The sequence below is a fragment of the Schistocerca serialis genome, chromosome 9, assembly GCF_023864345.2.
Source record: "Schistocerca serialis cubense isolate TAMUIC-IGC-003099 chromosome 9, iqSchSeri2.2, whole genome shotgun sequence".
In the NCBI taxonomy this organism is placed as follows: Eukaryota; Metazoa; Arthropoda; class Insecta; order Orthoptera; family Acrididae; genus Schistocerca; species Schistocerca serialis.
Window position 1 is genome coordinate 33,131,375 of NC_064646.1, and position 16,238 is coordinate 33,147,612.

General features: G+C 41.7%; 1 protein-coding gene across 1 annotated transcript in view; it reads right to left on the minus strand.

Moving 5' to 3' along the window:
* LOC126419300 (SID1 transmembrane family member 1-like) overlaps positions 1-16,238 on the minus strand; it is a 143,744-nt gene that overhangs the window by 24,207 nt on the left and 103,299 nt on the right. Inside the window, exon 15 of the mRNA XM_050086474.1 lies at positions 14,774-14,887. Within this exon, the coding sequence (XP_049942431.1) occupies positions 14,774-14,887 (114 nt within the window). The remainder of the gene's footprint in view (positions 1-14,773; positions 14,888-16,238) is intronic.

Sequence of the window (16,238 nt, forward strand, 5' to 3'; positions counted from 1 at the left end):
ATAAAAATTTATTGAAATCCTTGACCACGGTTTCAGTATATCTAATATACCTTCATCAGAAGTAAAAATACACTAAAATCACATCCTGCAGTGGAGCTGCATAAAACAATCATGCCAAAGGCGTCGTCAGTAGTTAAAATTAAAATGTCACCTCCATCCACATTTTTGGTGGTGTCTGGATACTTTTGACCACATAGTGTACTATTGATGACAGTGCTGACAAAGCAGAGTTACTAAACACAGTCTACTGAAATTCCTTCACCAAAGAAGATGAAGTAAATATTCCAGAATTCAAATCAAGAATAGCTGCCAACATGAGTAACATAGAAGTAGATATCCTCGGAGTAGTGAAGCAATTTAAATCACTTAACAAAAGCGAGTCTTTCGGTCCCGCCTGTATACCAGTTAGGTTCCTTTCAGAGTATGCCGAGACAACAGATTCATACTTAACAATCATATACAACTGTTCACTTGACAAAAGTTCCGTACCCAAAGACTGGAAAGTTGCACAAATCACACCAATATTCAAGAAAGGTAGTAGGAGTAATCCACAAAATTACATACGCATATCACTAATGTCGATATGCAGCAGGATTTTGGAACATATATTGTGTTCGACATTTTGAATTACCTTGAAGAGAATGGTCTACTGACACATAGTTAACACAGATTTAGAAAACATCATTCTTGTCAAATAGAACTTGCTCTTTACTCACGCGAAGTGCTGAGTGCTATTGAGAAGGGATTTCAAATTGATTCTGTATTTCTAGATTTCCAGAAGGCTTTTTATACTGTACCACACAAGTGGTTTGTAGTGAAAATGCATGCTTATGTAATATCGTCTCAGTTACATAACTGATTTCCTGTCAGCAGGGATCACAGTTGACAGTAACTGATGGAAAGTGATCAAGTGAAACAGAAGTGATTTCTGGCATTATTCAAGGTAGTGTTATATGCCCTTTGCTGTTCCTTATCTATATAAACAATTTAGGAGTTAACCTGAGCAGCCACCTTAGGTTGTTTGCAGATGATGCTGTCTTATATTGACTAGTAAAGTCATCAGAAGTTCAAAACAAATTGTAAAGAAAAAGAAATCAAACAATGGAAAATCCAGGATGGAATGTAACAATACAAGAGAAGGAAAGTTGCTTCTCACCATATAGCGGAGATGCTGAGCCGTGATAGGCACAATAAAAATGTGAGTGCAAGTTACACTTGCGTGAGTGTGTTTGTGCGTGTGTGTATGTGTGTCTACTGCTGACAAAGGCCTTAATGGCCGAAAGCTATGATTGTGTGACTCTTTTTATTGTGCCTATCATGGCTCAGCATCTCCGCTATATGGTGAGTAGCAACTTTCCTTCTCTCGTATTGTAAAGAAAAAGATATTTGTATGGTGCAAAAATTGAGAATTGACCCTAAATAACGAAAAGTATGAGGTCATCCACATGAGTGATAAAAGGAATCTGTTAAATTTCACTTACACGAAAATCAGTTAAATCTAAAGTCCATAAATTCAGCTAAATACCTAGGAATTAGAATTACAAATAACTTAAATTGGAAGGAATACACAGAAAATTTTGTGGGGAAGGCTAACCAAAGACTGCATTTTATTGGCAGGACACTTAGAAAATGTAACAGATCTAGTAGAGAGACTGCTTACACTATGCTTGTCCACCCCCTTTCAGAATATTGCTGCATAGTATGGGATCATTACCAGATAGGGTTGACAAATTACATAAAGAAAGTTCCAAGGAGGGCAGGACGTTTCGTATTACTGCGATATAGGGGCGAGAGTGTCACTGAAATGATACAGGATTTGGGGTGGGAATCATTTAAACAAAGGCATTTTTCGCTGCGGCAGGATCTTCTCATGAAATGTACGAGATTGGAATAATACAGAATTAGAAGTTGATGAGTACCTGAAGACAAACTTGCATTAACGTTATGACTGCTTCCTCTCCAGCAGATAAGTTAAATCTTATATAATCTAAAACCTAAATATATTATGCATTCAGAGATTGACAGTAAACATAATTTCTTTTTATTTTTGAATCTTGCTGTAAGTACAATATTCTTGTTGGCCTATATCTTGTACTTCCGTTTCACTATAAAATGTATGGACCAAATAATGAAGTAATATTTATGCATTTATATGTATCACATGCCATGAATGTATGATAATCTATGTGTCAAGGGCACTGTTTTCTTTTTCTTTTCTTTTTCTTATTTAGTTTATTAGATAGTAAATGCTTCTCAGCTTATTACAAGATGTGAGGTGTTATAACTCTGAAATGAATTTGGAATGAAGTATGAAGTAAATGGTAATTGCATGCAACCACACTGAAAAGGATTTAGTTGAAATGTTTAGGTAGAGTTGTGGGTACTGAATTCACACTCTCAACATACCCACTTGCATGTACACTGAGACACACATTCTCTGTAGCAGCCTGACTAAAAACATACAGCGGAAATAATAATTCAGTCAGTATATGATGGAAAAAATTTTCTGCGTGACTTCTCCCAAGCTCCTTAAATGTGAAGTTTAATATTCTCTATACCCTTTCTTCCTTTCTTCATATGAATAAATATTAGATTCTGAAAGTTATGAGTCATTCACTTTCTTGTGGTTGGTTGGTTTGTTTGTTTGTTTAAAAAGGGGGGTTTGTTTGTTTGTTTAAAAAGGGGGGGGGGGGGGAGAGAAGGGATCAAACTGCTTGGTAATCGGCCCTTGTTCCTATTGTAACAATTCCACAAGGGAAAGAATAGAACAAACCAGACTACAGCACAATACCGAGAAGAAGGAAGAACCACAAGAACGACAAAGACCAACGAAAACTACAAGAAACAAAATAGGAAAAGAAAAACACAGAGAGACGCAAGAAACAGGTAGAAGAGAGTACAACAGGAGAGCAGATTAATGAGGCTGGCTGACCATGAAAATAAAAGAGTAAGCCAGCCACTCTGCAACACATTAAAACCTCCACCCTAAAAGCACTAGGGTGGAGGATACTGAGGGACAAAGGACATGCACTAAAACTTAGATCAAAAGATAAAATACACCCTAACGTATAAAATTTAAAACCAATTCAGCTGATGAGGCATTGCCTGCTAAAATTAATGATAAAGAGTCCGGTAACCGAAAATGATGTCTCAGGGCAGCCAATCTAGGACAGTGCAAAAGAATATGGGAGACTGTCAACCAGGCGACACACCGAAACTGAGGTGGGTCTTTATGGCGCAGGAGGTAGCCATGGGTCGCCCAAGCGTGGCCAATGTGGAGCCAGTAGAGAACCATAGAGTCCCTCTATAGACATGGAGGACTTCCACACATTCGTAATCTCCTTAATGGCATGCAGTTTGTTGTGCGTACTGAGACTATACCATACTGTCTCCCAAAGCTAAAAATCCTTGCGACGTAATAATGAACACAGGTCAGTTATTGGAATGCTGATCTCCATAAGCGGTTTCTATGCAGCCTGTTTGGCCAGTCTGTCAGCAAGTTCATTGCCTGGGATTCGGATGTGACCTGGGTTCCAGACAAACACCACCGAATGACAGGACCGTTCCAGGGCATAGATGGACTCCTGGATGGTCGCTCGATAGCTTGTATGCTGCCCACAGAGTCAGTACACAGAAGAAACTACTTTCCAGGTCATAAATGTATGTGCTCAAGAACACGAGATATAGCCATCAGCTCTGCAGTGAAAACACTGCAGCCATTGGGCAAGGAATGCTGTTCAATAGGGCCTCTGTGAATGTAGGCGAAGCCAATGTGACCATCAGCCATCGAGCCGTCGGGTGCAAACCACTTCAGAGCCCCGGAACACGTCAAGAATAGAGAGAAAGTGGCAGCGGAGAGCCGCGGGAGTAACTGAGTTCTTAGGCCACGTGAAAGGTCCAGGCAAAGCTTCGGCCAAGATTTACATTCTGGAGGTGTACGTGAATGGGCCTCGAGTAGAGGTGGTAAAGGGAAGGACTCCAGTTCAGACTGATGTGAGTGGATGCAAACCGCGATCATGAGCCCTGACCTGGGCCCTGATGCCAACCAATCCGATCAGGGGCCCTCCCCACGTGCGCCACCCAGCCGCAGCAAAGGCTATGCCCGACGCCCCAGGGTGACGGGCACCTACTCCTTGGGATACATGGGGAGTTATCAGTGCAGGCATCAGCAGAGCGATTCCTGTGCAGTCTGGGGGCCACAACCAACAGGGTACATGGCGGCCTCACCTCAACCGACTGGCCATTGTGCTGGATATCAGGTGCAAACAAGCAAACAAGTCCATTATCATCATCAGCACAGAAAACGATGGTGTACAGTGGGTGGAGGAAAATGCACCGAGGAGGGAGACCTCGCCCAACAGCTGGAGAATGAGCGGAAGTGCAGATCCACGTCGACGAAGGATGAGAGACGTCTCAGTGTATGATGGACACGATGCACCATGTAAGGCGCCGTTCCCCAATTGTCTCGCTCTATGGGAAAATTTGGAAAAATGGAGGTCAAACCCTACTGAGTACCACCACAAAGGCCAAAACGTGAGAGACTCCCTTTAGTCACCTCTTATGACAGGCAGGAATACCTCAGGCCTATTCTAACCCCCAGACCCACAGGGGGTACTTTTTTTGTGTCTATAGACTTGTTGCTACCAATTAAGTTGCTTTTGACTGATAGCATCCAAAATATAATTCTGACCACTGTGAAACATCTCAAAATATTCAACGGGGAAAAAATCCATGGCTACATTTGTTAAAGACATTGTTTTAATCATCAAGCAGGTTTTTACCATGTTTGAGCACTGGAATGATTGTGCTCTCTTGCCACTGCGATGGAAAGACACCATCGCACCTGATCCAGTTGAAGATGGATAGGAGATGTCGCTTGTAGTCACATGAGAGCTGTTTAATCATCTGACAGTGGATCCGATCCAGCCCAGGAGCTGTGTCGGGGCAATGTGCAAGGGCAATGAGGAGCTCCCACTCGGTAAATGGGGTGTTATTGGGTTCACTGTGGCTTGCAATGAATGAGAGGACTTCCCCTTCCATCCGCCGTTTGAGAGTGTGAAAGGCTGGGGATAATTCTCCAGTGCAGAGGCTCGAGAATAGTGAATAGTGCTCAGCAATTGCGTTTGTGTTGGTAGATAACATGCCATCAATGGTAAAGCCAGGAACACCTGGTGGGGTCCAGTACCCAAAAACACATCTGATGTTTGTCCAGACTTGGGAAGGTGACATATTGCACCCAATAGTCGAGACATACCTCTCCCAACACCCCTGTTTTTGTCTTGTTATAAGTTGGAAACGCAGGTACGGAGCCATTTAAAAGCTATTAGGTGCTCCAGAGATGCATGTCACTTATGTCAATGTAGAACCTGCTTACGCTATTTAATGGCTTCAGCAATTTCCGACGACTACCGAGGTACTGTCTTTCGCCGGGGGCACCCTAAGGAACAAGGGATTGCATTTTCCACTGGAGAAACGATTGTTCTAGTGACCCACTCAACCACCATGTCTATGGTACCATGTGGGGGAGATTCAATGGTGACAGCAGAGGTGAAAGCTTTCCAGTCTGCCTAGTTTAGAGCCCATCTGGGTAGGCATCCATGAGCATGACAACGGAGGAATGACAGGAAGTTGGGGAAGTGGTCACTACCACACAAGTCATTGTCGACTCTCCAGTGGACAGATGAGAGAAGTCCTGGGCTGCATAGTGATAAATCAATGGCTGAATAAGTGCCATGAACCACACTGAAATGTGTGGTAGACCCAGTATTTAGGAGGCAGAGTTCGAGCTGAGACAGTAAATTTTCGACTTCTCTGCTTCGGCCAGTAAGCATGGTGCTACCCCACAAGGGGTTATGGGCGTCAAAATCTCTCACAGTAGGGAAGGTTTAGGGAGTTGATGAATCAGTGCAGCCAAGATGTTCAGAGGTACTACACCATCTGGAGGAAGATATATGTTGCAGACAGTTATTTCCTGCGTCGTCCTTATGTGAAGGGGCACAGGTTCACTACATACTGAGTCAGGACATAGACGCAAACTCCACCTGACACACTTTTTTATTCGCTACCATTCTTGTAATATCCCCTATAGCCGCAGAGGGCAGTGCAAAAACAGGTGTAATGCTTAATAGTTGCCGTAGCTCAGCCAGGTGGTAGAAAAAACTGCAGCAATTCCACTGGAGGATGACGTTATTGTGAGGCATGAAACGCTCAATGAGGTAGTTTACACCTCAGGGTCACCTGCTGCCACATACTTAGTTTCTGAGTCATCTATAGCCATTGTGTCTGAGGGTCTGGCAAGATCTAGGTCCACAGCAGATGCCAGGATGTCCACCTCATCCTCAGATGCAGAGCTTGCAGGTAGTGGTGGTGTGGGTGCCACCACAATTTCCTTGTTCTTGGGGGTCATCTTTTTCGATTTCTCTCGCTGCTCCTTGGGTTTCTCTAGCTGGGAGGGCTTCTTTGATTCAGTCTCTGGGACTGAGGAGGATCGTAAAGCCCTACGACCAGCTGCTTTCGGGCACTTCAGCCACTGGCGGGTGTCATCTTTCCCACAAGTAGAAACCTGGGAAGGGAGGGACCCAAGGGACCCCTTCCTAGCAAGAGGAGCCAAAGAATGCATACAGTTACAATTCTCTGGCTAAGAAGTGGGGACTGATGTCCCCGATGGTTTGGGGGGGGGGGGGGGGGACGGGCAGGGGCAGTGCTCCTGAGGTAGGTGGTGCGAGGGCAACAGGGAGGGAAGTGCTCCCCGTCAAGGGGGCAGGTGTAGTCTTACGGCTCTGAGAGCCGACTGGAACTGACTCAATGGATGGGGCTAGAACTATTCTCGTAGCAGCGGCGAAAGATGTCATAGGAACAGGATGTAGGTGGTCAAATTACCTCTTAGGCTCAGTATAGGTCCGGTCCAGGGTCTTGTATTCCACGATTTTATGTTCCTTCTGGAGAATCCTGCAGTCTGGTGCACAAGGGGAATGGTGCTCTCCACAGTTGACACAAATGGGAGGCAGGGAACATGAAGTATTGGGATGTGACGGACGTTCACAGTCGTGACATACAACGCTGGGAGTTACAGCGGAAAGACATATGCCCGAACTTCCAGCACTTAAAGCACCGCATCAGGGGAGGGATATACAGCTCAACATCACACCAGTATACCATCACCTTGATGTTCTCGCGTAATGTGTCACCCTCAAAGGCCAAGATGAAGGCACTGGTGGCTACCTGATTATCCTTTGGACCCCTATGGATGCGCCAGATGAAATGAACTCGTCACTCTAAGTTGGCGCGCAGTTCGTCATCAGACTGCACAAGAAGATCCCTGTGAAATATAATACCCTGGACCATATTTAAGCTCTTATGGGGTGTGATGGAAACACAAACATCTCCCAGCTTGTTACAGGCGAGTAGTGCCCGTGACTGGGCAGAGGATGCTGTTTTGATCAAGACTGACCCAGATTGCATTTTGGACAATCCCTCCACCCCCCCAAACCTGTCCTCTAATGCTCCACAAAAAACTGAGGCTTCGTCGACAAGAAGGATGCCCCATCACTTCTCTTACATACGAGGTACCGGGGGGAGTATGAGTTTGTGCCATCCTTAGCCTGGCGTTCCTCCCATGGTTTGGCCAGGATAGTTAGACCTCGACCGCTAAGAAACTGATGGCATTGGGCCACCAGCAAGAAATGACGTAGTACGCTTCATTGCGTGTCATCCACCCTGATGCCAACCAATCCGATCAGCGGTCCTCCCCACGGACGCCAGCCAGCCGCAGCAAAGGCCACCTGCGGGATGGCCATTGCCGGAAGTCCCGATGCCCCAGGGTTATGGGTATCTACTTCTTGGGATACGTGGGGAGTTAACGGCACAGGCATCAGCAGAGCGATCCCTGTGCAGTCAGGGGGCTACAACCAACACGGTATATGGGGGCTTCACCTCAACCGACTGGCTATCGTGCTGGATATCAGATGCAAACAAGCAAACAAGTTCATTATCATCATCAGCACAGAAAACGATAGTGTACAGTGGGTGGAGGAAAATGCATCAAGAGGGTGACCTCGCTCAACAGCTGGAGAATGAGCGGAAGTGCAGATCCACATCGACGAAGGATGCGAGAGATCTCAGCATATGGTGGACACGATGCACCACTGTAAGGCACCCTTCCCCAATTGGCTCCATCTTTGGGAAAATTTTGAAAAATGGAGGTCAAACCCTACAGAGGACCACCACATAAAGGCCAAAACGTGAGAGACTCCCTTTAGTCACCTCTTATGACAGGCAGGAATACCTCGGGCCTATTCTAACCCCCAGAACCACAGGGGGTACTTTTTTCTGTGTCTATAGACTTGTTGCTACCAATTAAGTTGGTTTTGACTGATAGCATCCAAAATATAATTCTGACCACTGTAAAACATCTCAAAATATTCAACAGGGAAAAAAATCCATGGCTACATTTGTTAAAGACATTGTTTTAGTCATTACAGCTACACATGCAAAAAGAGGTAATCAAATTAGTAGTTGAAAGACATATTTTTATTAATCATTTTCCATGGGCACAATCAAAAAGGGAGGTCTTAAAGAATACAGAATGAGTCACAGTATATATTAAAAAAAATTACAGTTAGCCTTTTGAATCTTAATATGTACACAGTATTAGCAATACATTTTTACTGTATTGCTTAGTACTATTTACGCTAATCTCAGCTTAATATAACCTAGTAAATTAAAGGAAGCAGCTATTTTGCAAAAACACATTTTATCATGTATGTCTAATAATTTATCCAAATTATAGGCTTAGACAAATCAGTTTTGTGCAGAAATATATTTTTTTTCCTATTCATCACAATCTATTACAGACCAAAGTAGTTTTCTTCATCAAGATGGTGAAAATTATAAACTGCATTTAAACTTTTGTAGTATCAATTTCTGCAGGAGAGCCCCTCACTTTCACAATTTTCCTTTGCCTTTTTCTTTACCCTTTCCATCTATTCCTCTGCTTTCTCATCTGTTGCCTGTACCCCTTTCTCTTACCACTGACAGACAAACATCGTTCTACATATATACTCTCCTAATTTATCAAGTACTTACATCACATTTGTTGCACCTCTTACTGGTTTCTATTGTGTCTTCATGAGCAGTTGTTCCTTAACCAGGTATTTTTATAAACTTACCCTTCCGTGTGTGTGTGTGTGTGTGTGTGTGTGTGTGTGTGTGTGTGTGTGTGGGGGGGGGGGGGGGGGGGGGGGGGAAACAAGCACGTGCGCGCATGTAAGAGCACACATGCGCGCGCATGTGTCCTCATCTGCAATATTCTGGCTAACATTTAAGATAAAATAGATTAACTTCCTATAAATATCACAGCACACGGTCCTACTAAACTCAGGTTGTACATATGTTCAGAGACAGCTAATTGGGGTCACTAATGAAGTAATCCATTTATGTGACGAATTCAATAAGCGGCTCGGACAGACATTATTTGGCTCACATGCTGACACAGTTGTCCAAAGTACATTGCACAAGTTTCACTGGGAAGTCCTTACACATCCTACATACACTCCCAGTGAGATTTCCATGTTTTTAGAGACCTGAAGAATGACATATGAAGCTGTCAATTTGCTTTGGACAAAGAGGTACATGCCTGGGTACAATCACGGTTCCATAGGCAACAGCAAACACTTTTCCATGAAGGAACTGATCACCCTGTCTCACAGACTGCGACTGTCTAACAGTTATGGCGATTATTTTTGAAATAACAAACAATTTGCTTAATTTTTTTCATCTATCTTGTTTTCATTTGACTGCCCTTTATACTATGGACGTCTGTTGTGTTTATGAAAGAATGTTACCAGTCAGAAAGCAAACTGAACAGTTCATCAAGTCATGAGACTGAAATTTTTTCACATCTTATACTGGTGGTTAGCAATGTTGTTGAATGTAGGACAGGGAAGATGTGCAACATCGAGGCATTTGATCACGGCCAGACAGAGAGTGTCCAATGCATGGGACTCCCCATCTCTAAGATCATGCAGCTACCAAGCTTTTAACAGTCCACTATGACAAGGGTGTACTATGAATACCTACTACAGATGCAGAGAAAATTCTCACCACCAGAGTTGACCACGATGTCAACAGCTCACTCCTAAATGGGGTTTCCATGGGCTATTGCTGACTATAACCGTGGGTAGACAGGCTACAGTGCAGGAAATCACTTTTCAACCCGATGCTGAAGAACAGCAATAACTGTAGCTATACCACGAAAATCACAATGTCACTATGGGGTACAGAAGCCAACATACCTTCTGTTTAACACTGCTCATCAAATATATGAGCCACAGAGAAACACACCGGCAAAGAAACACCCTCATCAGATTCTTGAAGCTTGGAAAAAGATCACCTAATTACACTGCTAGCTTTCAGGTTTGTTATAACAAGGACATCTTTTATACAAAGTTCGTTTGAGCACATGAATATCCTTTTGTCATGTGGCGTTGTTGTGGTCTTGTGTCTAGAGACGGGTTTGATGCAACTCTCCACAGTTGTCTATCCTGTGTAAGCCTCTTCATCTCTGCATAACTACAGCAATCTACATCCTTTTGAAGGTATTGTATTGAAGCTTTTGTCTTCCTCTAGAATCCCCCCCCCCCCTCCTCCCACACACACATTTCTGTCCAGTATTTCATTGTGCCTCATGATTTGTGCTATCAACTGAGTCCTTGTTTTAGTTAAGTTATGCCATAAATTCTTTTCCTTCCCATTCTATTCAGTACCTATTCATTAACAATGTTAAGAAAAGGACAGTTGCTACACACACACACACACACACACACACACACACACACACACACACACCTACACACAACCACAGTCTCACTTTCTAACAATCTTTTTTGTGCGTATCTGCAACTCAGCATCTCCGCTATACATTGAGTAGCAACTATCCTTCCCATTAGTTATATGATTTACACATTTAATCTTTGCCATATTTCTGTAGCAAGCTTCTATTCTCTTGTATGTTTCACTTCTGTACAAGACTACCCTCTAGCCAAGTATCTACAGAAAAGACTTTCTAACATTTAAATTTGTATTCCATTTTAACAACTTTATCATTTCTGGAAGTGCTTTTCTTGCTGTTGTCAGTCTACATTTTATATCCTATTTATTTCGGCTACTATCAGTTATTTTGCTGCCCAAATAGCAAAACTTATACCCTACTTTTAGTGTCTCATTTCCTAAATGAAGTCCTTCAGCATCATCTGATTTAATCTGATTACATTCCATAACCCTTGTCTTACTCCAGGAGCTCATCTTACAACCACTTTTCGAGACTTCCGTGTCGTTTACAGTCTCTGATATGACACTACCATGTCATTTTCTGTCTCTGACATAATTACAATGTCATTCACGAATCTGAAAATTTTTCTTTCATCTCCCTGAAATTTAATTTCCTTTCTAAATTTGTCTTCGATTTTCTATTTGTCTTCAATTTTCTTGACTGTTTGCTCAATGTACAGGCATAACATCAGAGGTGGCTATAACCCTGGCTCACTCCCATCTTAGCTACCTACATCCCTTTTATGTCCACTGATTCACATACTGTATGCCTGAAATTTATGTCACCTAATGACAAAAAACGAATTTATGCAAATGCTTTTGACAGATACGCATTGTATCTTTGATCTCGTCACACACAAATACTAGTGTAAATTTGTATTAACTGCCATATAATGCCATTCATCCATGAATTTGCATAAAACAGGTATGTTTATAAAACAAAAAAAGTTCATAATTATACATGCAAACTGTTTTTCTAAAGAAATAGGGTTCTCAGTTCTGTATTGCCATCACCTACTTACACCACTACTCAACAGCTTCACAGTTCTCCTAAGTGTATTTTGTCCTTCATGGCTGTTTTCTCATAACAAATATCAGTTATTAACATTTACACTCTATTTTCACACAGCTGAAGGACTATTAGCATGCTGTTCGACACACACACAAAAAATGTGCCTTCCTGATTTTGATACTGTTAATGGACAGTGACAAGAAAATGGAATTATTCGAAGTCCTGTCAAAACAGAAAGTGAAATCGATATGGTTGATGTAGACTGCATTAATGGGGCAAGTCACCTGGCTATTACATTTCTCTCTGGTGTAAACTGGTCCAGTATATGAGTTCAATAAGTAGCACCTCAGGCCCACTATGAATAACAAAACATGCTGCACAACAGGCCACAGACTCACATTATACTTTGCTTTTGTTTCTGCTGAAATGTCAGCATGGAAAGATTTCAGAACATTTACTTGCTCTTGAAATTCTTGCCTGAACATGACTTTTACTTCATCACAGCGCCGTTACTTCATTCACTCAGTCTAGTAATAAATTACCTTGTTGGGTACTAAACTGACCATTTGAAAATGATGGTTACCAACTCAAAACTTATTACGAGTAGTAAACAAATACAGTAGAATCCCGTTAATCCAAACTAATTGGGGCCGGACCTTGTTCAGATTACCGAGTTGTTCGGATTTGCTGGAATTACGGTGACGAGTTTCTAGAATGAAGTACACCAAGCAGATAAGAGGTAGACCATGGTAGCAAATGGGAAATAGTGTTGGAACAATGGCTCACTCTCACTCCCTGCCCTTGTTGTTGTGCACTGTTGAGACATTTGTAATGTCGGAGGTCAGTGCATTGCCAGTTGGCTCACACAGCTCTCGGTTATGTTAGTTATCGATCGCTGGCACGTGAAACAGTTGTATTGTATTCATTCACGTGTAATGGTGTACATATTTTTGTCATGAGTAAACGGAAATGTACAACGTTAACTCTCAAAGAAAAGCTGAATGCTTCAAAGAGGATAGACAATGGCGAGAATGTATCTAAACTGGCAACAGAACTGGGTGTTGGTAAAGCAACCATTTGTGATTGGAAGATAAGAAAGGGGAACTCCTTTGAGTGGAGCACTAGTTCAGGAGAAGGCTGTCTACCTGAACAAGTTAATGAATAGTGAGGAGTCTTTTAGTGTGAGTACGGGTTGGTTGGACAGATTCAAAAAATGTCATGGAATCCATCAGCTAACAATTACTGGAGAGAAGCTTCCTCCTGACCGTGATGCAACGAAGGAATACTTGGGTGGGTTTGAAAAAATGATAAAAGAGGAAAAGTATTCTCCCCAACAAATTTATAATGCTGACGAGACTAGCCTTAATATTAGGGCATTGCCAACAAAAAGCCTGGCATCAAAAGCAGAAGACCATGGTCCTGGTTTTAAAATGTGCAAAGATCATGTGATTTTATTAGCATGCAGCAATGTTGCTGGTAATCACAAGCTGCCTTTAATGCTGATCGGCAAATCTGCTAGGCCCAGAGCTTTTAAAAACTGCAACATGAAGACCATGCCCATACATTATTGCAACCAGAAAAAAGCATGGATGGATGGTAAGCTTTCCAAAGAATGGTTTCACGGCCAGTTTGTTCCCTCTGTTCGATGGTTTTCTAAGGAAAATCATGTCTCCCCGTGCAAACCTTTTGATTGATAACGTGCCATCTCACCCCAGCACTGAGGAATTATGTGATGGAGAAATTGTGGTGAAGTTTTTGCCACCAAATGTTACACCACTTCTACAGCCGATGGACCAGGGTGTACTGCAAACATTAAAACTGATTTACAGTAAACAATTTTTAAGAAAGCTGATCTAAGATGATAGCATTCCTTTAGTGGACAAAATAAAAAAGACCAATGTGGAGGATGTTGTTTACTGGGCCGCTGAGGCATGACTGAGTATTTCAGAAAATACTCTGAGAAAATCGTGGAGAAAACTGTGGGCATCTCTTGAATTTCAGGACAATCTAGTTGAAAATGAAGACGAAAATCTATTACAAATGATACAGACAATCCCTGGAAGCTAGTGACGGAGATGTAGACAAGTGGATGGCAGCAGTTGGGGCATGTTTGGAGAACCTTACTGACTCTGATTTAGTTTCTGCTGTGATTCAAGACCAGGAAGAAGTGGACTGCTGTGATGGAAGTGACAATGAGCCTGAAAGCGACAAAGGAGAGCTGGTGCCACACAGTGATGCAGCATAAGCCCATGACCTTGCACTATGTTATTTGGAGCAACAGCCCACTGCTACACATGCTGATTTGATGTTTATGGGACGAAGGCACAACTATGCATCATATAACAGACTGGCTTCATTATGCCAAAAAACAATGACTGAGTTTTTGTCATCTACAAAGTACGGATAAAATGTCTGCAGTATTTTAGTAAGTTTGACAGCTTTTCTTTCATTGTTAGGCATTGTTTAAACCTAGTATTTTCTTGCCAATTTTTCTAATACATGTTTACTGTATTGTGTAAATTAAAATAGTTTGTATGTACAGCATTTTACCACACAGTATTCCATACTTAGACTAACATTTTCATGTTTGGATTAACTGAATGTTCGGATTAGTAGGTCTCTGCTGTAACAGTTAAAAAACAAGGTAACTGGTCATAGTAGTCATATTAATGTACCTAAGACCGACAGAGTGCCTGAGTAACTTTTCTGTCCACTGAAATGGTAAAATGAAATGCAGCACTTTACTCCTTTAGGACAGCACAAGAATTATATGCAAATAACAAGAAATTAAAATGATAATAACATATTTAACTTTAGAGGCAGTAATGTTTAAAATAAAAGTAATATCTATGTAGTTTCTGTCTATGAAAATCAAGTCACATTTCACACTATTGGAAAATTAGTAGGGCTGCATTAATTTTCCAATGTACTTACCATAAATGAAAAGAACATGCTTGCAGCAGACAAGAAGTGCCATATATCATGCTTATCATAGAAATCTAAGATCTCACATGGTTGATTATACTGGCGAGACTGTGCTGGTGTTAGCTGTAATAAAAATTTCTTTATCACTAAGTGAGGAATATAAGAGCAATCCTAAACTTTACAGTGATTAATTTTATGTTATTTTATTTTTGTAAATTATGATTTGATGTAATTAATAAATGATGTCTTTCAAACCACTAAAAGCTTCTATTTAACATGATAATTTGTGTTCTATCACTAGTTTCAGTGAATTGCTATCATTTGGAGACTAAATTCTAAACAACAAGTAGTTACATAAATTTTTAAAGGTGACACTGATGTTATCATATGCTGCAAGATACAAATAAGTTTACAAACAAATTATGAACAGGGTGATAAGTCACGAGAATCATGAAGCCAACGTAACACAGGATATAGGAAGTTCATGCACAGATTTTGGCACAGAGGATCAGGTTATTGTATGAGGTGGAGCAATGCACAGCCTGGCTAAGGACAATAATTACAACATCAGAAAAGACTTACCTTAGGGGGAAAAAAGGACAGGTATGCACTCGCTCGCGCACACACACACACACACACACACACACACACACACACACATCCATCCGCACATACACAGACACAAGCAGACAGACAGACAGAAAATGTCTGCTTGTGTCTGTGTATGTGCGGATGGATATGTGTGTGTGTGTGTGTGCGAGTGTATACCTGTCCTTTTTTCCCCCTAAAGTAAGTCTTTCCGCTCCCGGGATTGGAATGACTCTTTACCCTCTCCCTTAAAACCCACATCCTTTCGTCTTTCCCTCTCCTTCCCTCTTTCCTGATGAGGCAACAGTTTGTTGCAAAAGCTTGCATTTCGTGTGTATGTTTGTGTTTGTTTATGTGTCTATCGACCTGCCAGCACTTTCGTTCGGTAAGTCACATCATCTGTGTTTTTAGATATACTTTTCCCACGTGGAATGTTTCCCTCTATTATATTCATAAAGTTCTAGTAACATTTATATGATACATCACTAAGGCAAAGACACAAATCATTAGTGAACTTCCTGAAGGAACTCATGGAGGCTATAGAAGCAGTTATGAGTCATATATGGCTTAGCAGTTGACTTGAAATTTGCCAGGTCATTTATTGATTTAATTTGTGGGGGAAGTTTATTATAAATAACTTTCCCATAATACAGGGTTCCTTTTTTATTCGGGGTGCTGTTGGTGGGCTCTAAATGAAAGTTTCCTTTTTGCCTGGTGTTATAGGAGTGGATATTTTCACTTTTATGGAAGAGTGTGGGATGTTCCATTGAATATTTTTTCACAAACACAGTTATCTCATACACATATATACATGGAAGTGGGAGGATTTCTAGCTTTTTAAAGAGTGGTCTACACATTTTGTTCCATTTTACACCTTCCATTATTC